Below are 8,890 nucleotides of genomic sequence, written 5' to 3' on the forward strand. Positions count from 1 at the left end.
GAATTACTCGAAATTAGGTCTGCTTGTTTCGAAATGATTGCTGTGTAGCGAGGATACGTTCGTAAGGGATAATGCACGGTATAGTGATGATTTTACAAACGCAGTAAAATCCTTTTCTCTGTCATGGTTTATTATTAAAAAATTAAACAATGATAATTACAATAAATGCATAATTTACAAAAGCCCTACATTTCTTCATAGAATTTATACATACAAGCATTACAGTACATTCATTTGAAAGACTAAAATTAGATATAAGAACATGAATAGATTTGAAAGGATATTTATAGCCTGGATATACATGAAAAAGTAAGTAACTCTATAAATGAAGGCATAAGTTTACATAAATATAAGAAACATTAAATTCTAAAATATTTTCTCTATGGTATTCATGAATTTTTCACTAATTAAAAACTCTGTAATAAAATATCTCAGGTTCATATAACAAGTATTAACAGGTTAGAGTCCACTGAATGCTAAAATGCAGTCTTTGCTGGGTCCCAGGCGTCGCGGGTCACCTGTAGAAGTAGTGTGGGTAAACTGGAAAATAAACAGACAGAAGGTCAGTCCGGAGACCTCGCAGGACAGAGAGCTGCCCGCTCCCGCGGGAGCCCAGCCCACTCAGCTCCCAGGCCACCCCCCACCCCGCTTTCTGGGCTTAGCTGCTTTGAGAATTCAGATAAAGCATCAAGGACTATGCATCTCAGTAGAGGATTCCTTGACTGACTTCATTTTGGCTTACGCCCAAAAATTACCAATTAAGAAAAAGTGACGAGACCAATCAAATGTTCTGACTGCGCGGCGCAAACAGAACCAAGTGGAACCACGCTCCTGTCTGCGGCCCTCGGAGCAGGGAGCGGGGTGGGGCCCCCTGCGGCCGCGCCCTGCACCCCGCAGCTCCTGGCCAGGGAGGGTCCCTCAGGAACTGACCCCTGTGAGGGCAACACACTTTCGTTTTTAGAAATCAACGTCTAAGCTGAAAGGCTGTGGGTGTCACACAACAGTACGGCCCCGTGGAACTCAGTACTTTGGGGCTTCTCATTCGAGAATGCGCGTGCGTGACACAGCCAGCAGCACTGGCGACTCGGGAACTACACGGGTGCCCGCACAAGTGCTGAAGCGGAAAGGACCGTGTGCCGGGCGCCCGTCACCACGGGCAGCAGCCAAGGGCCGAGGCTCCGCTCTCCTGCCTCCCCACCCCCAAAAAGCTATCAGCGGACACTTAAAATACGGCAGCAGTTTTAGGTTTAAGGACAAAATGAAAACACATTTTTTTCCCCCATAAAAAAGCGAGGGCACGTCAATCCCTCTGTGGTCGACTGTCGGCGCTGGGGACACCAACACCGCCTGCACAGGCGCAGAGGGCTCATGCGTCCGCTCGGCAAGCTCCGGGCCGGCAGGCCGGGCTGCGCGCTACTCACCGCAGGCGCCTTAGCAGGAGTAAGTCCTGACCGCGGCGGGGTCCAGCCTCTGCGCTGCCGACACACTGCCTGCTCCGACGACCACGAGAAGCATGCAAACACAGCGTGCGGTTAGTCTCAAACGCCACAGAGGCACAGGTACAGGCAGTTTCACACCTACACAGCACTGAGGGGCCCAAGGGAAACTTCTAGTGGGAGTGGACGAGCCAGAGAAAGAGACTGTGTCACCAAGTGTCTCTTCATCTCCCAAGCGGCCCTGGGAGTTACTGTCGCCAATTCCAAAACAGCAACAGCGCCATCGGATGACACAAAGACAAGTCCGTGATGTGCATTCGTGCGCACGACAACCGTGTACCGCGGTAACTGTTTCTCCTTAAACTCTAGATTACATAGAGCCACCGGACGTCCCTTTCAGCCCTACATATCATCTGTGACAATGGTCGGACGTGGGAACCCAGTGGCGAGGTGAGCCGGTGCCAGCCCGCCGCAGGGCAAGGGCCCAATGCACTGTGGGCGGCCCGCCGGGCCCCGGCAGCAGGGCTTCAGGGCCCGGCTCAAGGACAGCCACATAGCCAAGCAAACCGAAGCGCAGTCAGTCTCTGCAGGAAACGGCACCGCCGAGGTTTGCGAGGTTTGCGAGGTTTGCGAGGTTTGCGAGGTTTGCGAGGTTTGCGAGGTTTGCGAGGTTTGCGGTTAAGGAACCCTGCGGGGCCCCGGAGACAGGCCCCGTCTCCCCGCGGATCGGATTAGGGAATCTTTCTAAACATCTGCAGCACACGCTCACTGTTCCTCAGCACGCACCTGCCGTGCGGCAGCGGGAAGTCATCTTCGCAGTGTTCTGCCACGGCCCGGGAAGGACGCTAACACGGCGGGCACCGCGCTCCTTCCCGACTCTGAGCGCCCAGGAGACCTGCAGCGAAGCCCCTCTCACTGCCTTATTTAAAAAGCCATCGAAACGATCCAGTGTACCAGGTTCATGCCTTAGTTACCACACGGGGTAAAAAGTCACCTTCCATGTCACATGTTCCCTGTGCCTCTTTCTAGGATTATTTTTAATTTATCTAAACCCTAATGGCAATATTGCTGTTAACTTTTAACAGGAAAATGTGATTTCTAATGACAACGGAAATGAAGTATGAGAAAAATAAGGCACTCAGACTAGTCAATAAGCCGAAGGCCAAATTACACTGAAAAGCTATCGAAATTATCTGCGTGCTCCTTAAAAGAAAAACGCTACTTTTTAAAAAAGTTACTGGCTTTTCTCCACATTACACTTCTCCTTAAACTCTGGCAGCGAGATGTAGCTTTTCAATTAAAACGCTGCCTTGTAAACAAGCATCAAGTCTCCAGCTTAGCAGAAGCTTTATATAAATATCCTTTCCTCTAATTTTTACATAGACGAATGAGAGTAAAACTTATTAACCTGCTAATAACTAAAAACAACAACAAAAACAACCCAGTAACAACTACATCAGCACAAAAAAGCCACTCACTTCAAGGAGAACAAAGCCAACTGTGACAGCTAACACTTCCGAGGATGTGTGACGTGCTAGACACTTGCCAAATGACAGCCTCATGGGAATCACTCCTTTAACCATCACAGCCAGCTGACGAGGGAGACGGGGAAGCTGAGGTGCGGGGCTCAGTCGCGCGCGCCTCGAGTGGCAGACAGTCCGCACACCCGGCCAGCTCCTCACTAGCGCCCTCTCACGGCACGGTGGCCGGCAGGAGTGACGGGCGTGACCTGAGGTGGCAGCCGAGTGCCTAACAGGGCCGCAGCCTGCCCTCGCCACCTGCTCCCCTCCATCCCGTTCTAGGGAGTGATGACACGGGCAGATCACAGTGGGGACAGAGGAACAGAGGAAGGACGGCCTCGCAGAGGTGGAAGGTGTCCTGTCGTTTAAAACAGACTAGACTCAGCCATTTCCCAGTGTGGACAGAGGTCGGGGAGTAAGGGACGCGACGTGAGAGCCACTACACTGTCACTGGGGAAGAGTGCCGAGTGCGCCCGGCACACGCACGCCTCCGCCAGGACAGCTGTCACGCTCAGAACACACGGTGCTCAGCTCCAGGAGAAGAGGAATACTCCACCAGACGAGAACTTTTAAAAAATCTGTATTATGGTTAAACTTTCATAAACAGATGTTAGGATTAATCTTAAAACATTTAAACCTGGACATGCAACAGTCGTCCAAACGCCTGGTAACACTTTAGAGGCCACGCCAGGTCAGTAGCCACGTGCCGGCCCAACAGGGGCCGGGCTGGCGCTGGGCATCACGTACCGTCCAGCTGCATCTTCTTCGGCTGCATAGAGGGCGAGGACAGGGAGGAGGTGACCCGGAAGTTTGCAGGGAGAGTCTCTGCTGACCCGGCGGCTAAGCCACGGACATCCTTGGGTCTAAACTTTTTTCTCCAAGAAGGTGCTCTCCTAAAGCTCTTATCGTCATCCTGGTAAATTAGACAGAAAATAAAACTGATTTTGAAATACGAGGCAAAAATAGAAAGTCACCAGCGCTTTAAAGTGAGCGCTGGGCTTGTTACTGCATTTTTGTTCACACGCACCCAGCCCCATTCTGGACAACCCTGAGTTACTGACCGAACTAGGAACTTCTGGGAGTGGAAGGGGGCACGGTGACACGTACGCTGGGACCCTAACTGGGCAAAAATCTGGGTGGTCCCGGGCCACCTGGGTGCATGTCCCTATCGCTACGTTTCAGTTCTCATCTTGCAGAAGTCGCTTTCTTATAGAACACGGTTTTTACTTGTGCTGAAAAACTTTAAGCCGTAAATCACTCTGTCTCCGGCTGGGGTAAAGTCAGCAGGTGCTTCTTTAGGTGTCCTATTCTCTTTGTCAAAGTCAACTTTTTGCAGGATCCAATGAAGAGAATAACAAATAGCGTGTGGGAATAAGTGTGTCATGGTTGGTTGTTTATTTATTTAAGCCTACAGCACCTGGTCTTCCTAGGTGGTCTCCTATCCAAGTACTAACCAGGCCCGACCCTGCTTAGCTTCCGAGATCAGGCGGGATCAGGCTAGTTCGGGGTGGCGTGGCCGTATACCATGGACCGTGGCTCCACTGGGGCACGAACCCAGGCCCTTCTGGGTGTAAAGCAAATGTGCTCACCGCTGCACTATGGGACCACGTCCAATGCGTCGTGGTTTTGTCGAGAGGAAGGTAACGTGCTGTGCTGTCGAGTATACTCCTGAAACATTCCCCCAAAGCACGGGGCTCCGGATTGAGGTAAGACATCCAGGTGTCCCCAAAACACAACTTACAAAGAGACTCCATTCCCAGGCCACAAACAATGTTTTATGATGTGAGAAACATTTTGAGGGATATCAAAAGGTAAATAGCAAAAAAAATTTTAAAACCATCTTACTGAAACTATTAGTTTCTTGACAGCTCATTTATTAATAAAATTTCAAAAGCGAAACTTAACTCGTAGAGCAAAATTATCACCACGCTTAGGAGAGATACTCTGATTAAATGGTTCATACAAGTATAATACACGCTTAATGCGAATTCAAAAACCGTTAGGCTGGAAGCTTACGTCATCGCACCGCCTGTCGGTCCCCATGACCAGAAGGTTGTTGAACTCTCTTTCCAGCACCGCACGTGCCTGAAACAGGAACACAACGACACCTGACGCTTCCGCCCATCGCATCTGAAGGACGTCAGCATTTCGCAAACTGCATTTTTTGTGTGTGGTTTTATTGGTATGCATTTATTTATTTATCTATCTATTTATTTATCTATTTCTACAACTGTTTTTTAAACTAAGACTGTGAAAAACCTGGAGCTAAGAGTGTCCTGAACAGTGTTCCCGCGACAGTGTTCTCAGTCGGGGTGTCAGAGCGAAGCCCATGCATGGGCTTCTGGGAAGAGGGACCCACGGTCTCTTGGAATTCTACTTGAAGTGTGCTGTGTGGGCTGGTGCAGTTGGGGGGTCGGGGTGCTGCTAAATGACATACACTCTTCTGGAGAAGAATAACAAGCTTCTTGAGTCTCAAATGAGCCCAGGAATCAAGAAGAATTACATAAGGCAATTACCCACAGAAATAAAATTAATAAAACCTCCATCTGGTATACCATAGACCAAAGGGAGGTCCCCAACCTTTTTGGGACCAGGGACCAGTGCTCTTATGAGAGTCTAACACCTGATGGTCCGAGGCTGGGCTGAGGCGGTGATGCTGGCGCTGGGCAGCGGCTGCAGATCCAAGTGAAGTTTGGCTCACCTGCCCGCCGCTCACCTCCTGCTGTGCAGCTCGATTCCTAACAGGCCACGGATCGGTACCGGACCACGGCCAGGGATTGGGGGACCCTGCCTTAGAGTATTTCGATTTCCACGTAAGAACTAAATCTACATCAGTCTTGTGAGCAGGACTTGAATGAAGCGCCCTTATTTTGTTTACTGTGAGACTCGTGCCTGCAGCGGACACGGGAAGGCAGCAGTGGCGAAGAGACAAGCGTTGCAGGTTCAAACCACTGCATCGCAGACTGGGCATGGAAGATGACCCATCGTCTGAGCTCTTAAGTCTGTCTCCCTCCAAGTAACTAGCAGATGTCGACATAAGGAGAAGTGACTGGGCCCGTGGCCAAGGGGGGCTGGCCGGCCCGGGGTTACCTGTGTATTCTGCGTGGGGATCTGTAATAGGAGCGCCATCGTGCTGAAGTCAAAGGTCTCATCCAAGGCCACCAGAGCGCCATGCACCCCACTCTCCACGAGGTTATTTGCATATTCTTTAAGACCAATCGACAGGGTCCAGCGAATCACACGATCGTTGCTCCAAACGAGCACATCTGTGAGTGAACAAAGACGATGATAAAGTGGCTTCGGGACGCTGTCTCATCAGGCACACCCGGGGACACGGGAGAAGGGCTCCTGCTCGGACCCTGACACTCCGGTGGCTGACGAGCTCCACAAGCGCTCGGGGCCAACAGACAGCGCTCGCTGCACCAGGACGTGGGTGCCTTGGCCCCTGCCCTGCCTCAGGAAGCTGCCATGCGCACTGAATGTCCAGAGACCAGAAACGACGCGAATCCAAGGATCAGACCCAAAGGCAGAGGTGAGCTGAATGCCCCAGGTGCCAACGCACTTCATATACGGACTTCAGAAAACACGTAATACTTCCTTCCCATCGCGGGAGTTGGCACCCACTTGGACCCCTTGCCGAATCAACACAAACCTCTCATTTATAATGTTGAAGCCTTTTCTGTTGTTTCATTTTAAGTAAAAAAGAAAGAAGCTTAGAGCCATCCTCCAGCATAGAGAGACTTTGAGAGAAGATCTCATATTATACGAAGCAATAAATTATGAAAGTCATTAACGGCCATTCTCGACTGTAAAAAGATTTAAAATGGATACAGAAAATGAATGAGACAGATTTACGGATTTTACTCCCAATGTCCTCTTCGGGACGAAGGACACGCACAGCCCGGGGACCGCCGGCTAACGGTGTCCTCATGGCTCGCGTCCGCTCACCCCGGACCGGACCAGCCTCCCGCAGGGCCGTCCCCCGGCCGTGCTCTACGCTTTAGTTTCTCTCAGTAAGAACCAGAGGCAAAGGCAGCACCAACGGGGCTGCGGTGAGAATCAAGCAAATTAACCCGTGAAGCTTCTCGGCGCTGTTCAAGAAGTGTCGCCTGTCACTGCTATGGTTAGCGGTTTCTTTATACCGTGCGGATTTGGGGAGATTTAATTTTGAGCGTAATTGCTAATGCCTCCCTCGAAAGCAAAGCGCCATTCACGACCGTTCAGAGGCGCTGCGTGAGCGGCTCCCCGCTGGAGGGAGAAGAGGGTCCCCGTCTCCCGGCTGAGCCCCACGGCCTGTCGCACCTCCCCGCCTGTTTTGCAGCTGAAATGCCTTTGCCCTCCTCCTGCTACGCGCGCCCACCCCATCTGCAAGGCCCGGCTGAGCAGCTAACCCTGGGAGAGGGACCGCCCTGTCCCGCCCCGTGCTCCCGGGGCCCTGTCCATGTGCCACAGCGCGGCTGCGTGAAAGGCCATGCGTGTCCTCGCACCTGAGACCTCTGAAGTCGCGGGAAACCGCTTTCCTCCAGACGGTCGACCTGCAGACCCACGGAAGGGAACAGGCGCAACGTCTCTGGCTACGGAGGGCCGTCTTCAAAGTGCTCGTGTTCACGGACCCCGAACCCCACCCCGTAATGACGCCAAAATATTCTTCCATTAAAAAACTTTCCTGGTTTTTTTTTTTTTTAAAAAAACAGAACATCGCTGAGGCTGCTAATACGCTGGGAAGCAGAACCATGCTCAGCCGAGTAAACACAATGTACTGGCCTTTGATTTCGTCCTGGCTCTCTTCCCTTTTTCTCTCCAGCTCTTTCCGGTCATAGTTTAACCTTCGCAGGCACATAATTCCACACTGGAAACTGTTTCTGGTTACAAAAAGAAAAAAAGGTCAGAGACAGCGATAGTCAGAAGTCCCTTAGCCGACCAGGAGGAGCACCTGCCGTCTCCCTACCTGTGGAAACTGTCCACCATCTTGAGCTGCCCCCGCAGGTCCTTCTTGGTCAGGTGGTCGAGCATCCGTGCGTCCACCAGGCACTCCATGAAGAGGCTGCGGTACTGCGGGAGGCCCAGGCTGGGCAGCCACTCGTTGCCGACCCACTCGTGGTTCATGTCCCCGTAGGCCAGCGTCTGCTTTCAGTGATGAAGCACGATCAGTCCAGGAGAAACTCATGGAAGGGGTCCCAAGAGCAGCTCGAATACGCTGTAAACTGGATTTCTCAGCTATTACGCACTCGCAAAGGCTACACTAACTGATGACAACACAGTTCTTTATCATTTTGAAATAATTTGCTCTCTTGTTAACTATCTTTTAAATCTGTTAGCGAAATTTTATACGGAAGGAATTATACTATGAGAAATCATGACTGTGTTTATAAACTGAACCTATTTACCAAACCACAATAAAACCATAACTGACTACATATTCTCTTCCTGAAATGGTTTCATGTATAATCAAATAACACCAAAGAATGACCACGCCTCATGAACAAGTTTGAAGGATCAATCCGACTCTACTCATTAAAAATGCCTCTGGCCGGTTTTAGTTTTATTTTCCACACTTCATTTTCCAAAGTTCCTTAACCACACAACTGTTAATTTCAAAATCAGCTAAAGCGAATTAAAAAATAATTTTAAAAGAGGAGATAAACGAAGCAACCGATGAGGCTGAAAGGAAGAGCAGACAGATGCGGGAGGCTAGCCCGAGGACCTCGACCCTCCTCCCTCAGGAAGTCAAGAATGGGTCGAATGAGGAAGCCAAGGGGGCCACGTCAGGAGGGGTGGAGGCCCCGAACGACACTGCCAGCCGACCGGACTGGCTGGCATCCGCAGAACGCCGCCCGCCCACTGCAGCGGGACACACTCTGCTCAAGTGCATGCGGCAGACACGTCTCAGCAAACAAAGAGAGACTGAAATCATACAAATCATGTTTCTCTTAC

General features: G+C 50.9%; 1 protein-coding gene and 1 pseudogene across 1 annotated transcript in view; both read right to left on the reverse strand.

Annotated features, from left to right (window-relative positions):
• Positions 1–109: 109 nt before the first annotated feature.
• The window catches only part of PPFIA1 (PTPRF interacting protein alpha 1), a 75,985-nt gene continuing 67,204 nt past the window's right edge, over positions 110–8,890 (reverse strand). The window contains 5 exon segments of the mRNA XM_023524847.1: positions 110–540; positions 3,704–3,869; positions 4,973–5,041; positions 6,047–6,222; positions 7,721–7,818. Coding sequence (XP_023380615.1) covers positions 515–540; positions 3,704–3,869; positions 4,973–5,041; positions 6,047–6,222; positions 7,721–7,818 — 535 coding nt within the window. The 3' untranslated portion in view covers positions 110–514.
• LOC111732868 lies at positions 4,362–4,480 on the reverse strand (annotated as a pseudogene).

The sequence above is a fragment of the Pteropus vampyrus genome, unplaced genomic scaffold (genome assembly GCF_000151845.1).
Source record: "Pteropus vampyrus isolate Shadow unplaced genomic scaffold, Pvam_2.0 Scaffold501, whole genome shotgun sequence".
In the NCBI taxonomy this organism is placed as follows: domain Eukaryota; kingdom Metazoa; phylum Chordata; class Mammalia; order Chiroptera; family Pteropodidae; genus Pteropus; species Pteropus vampyrus.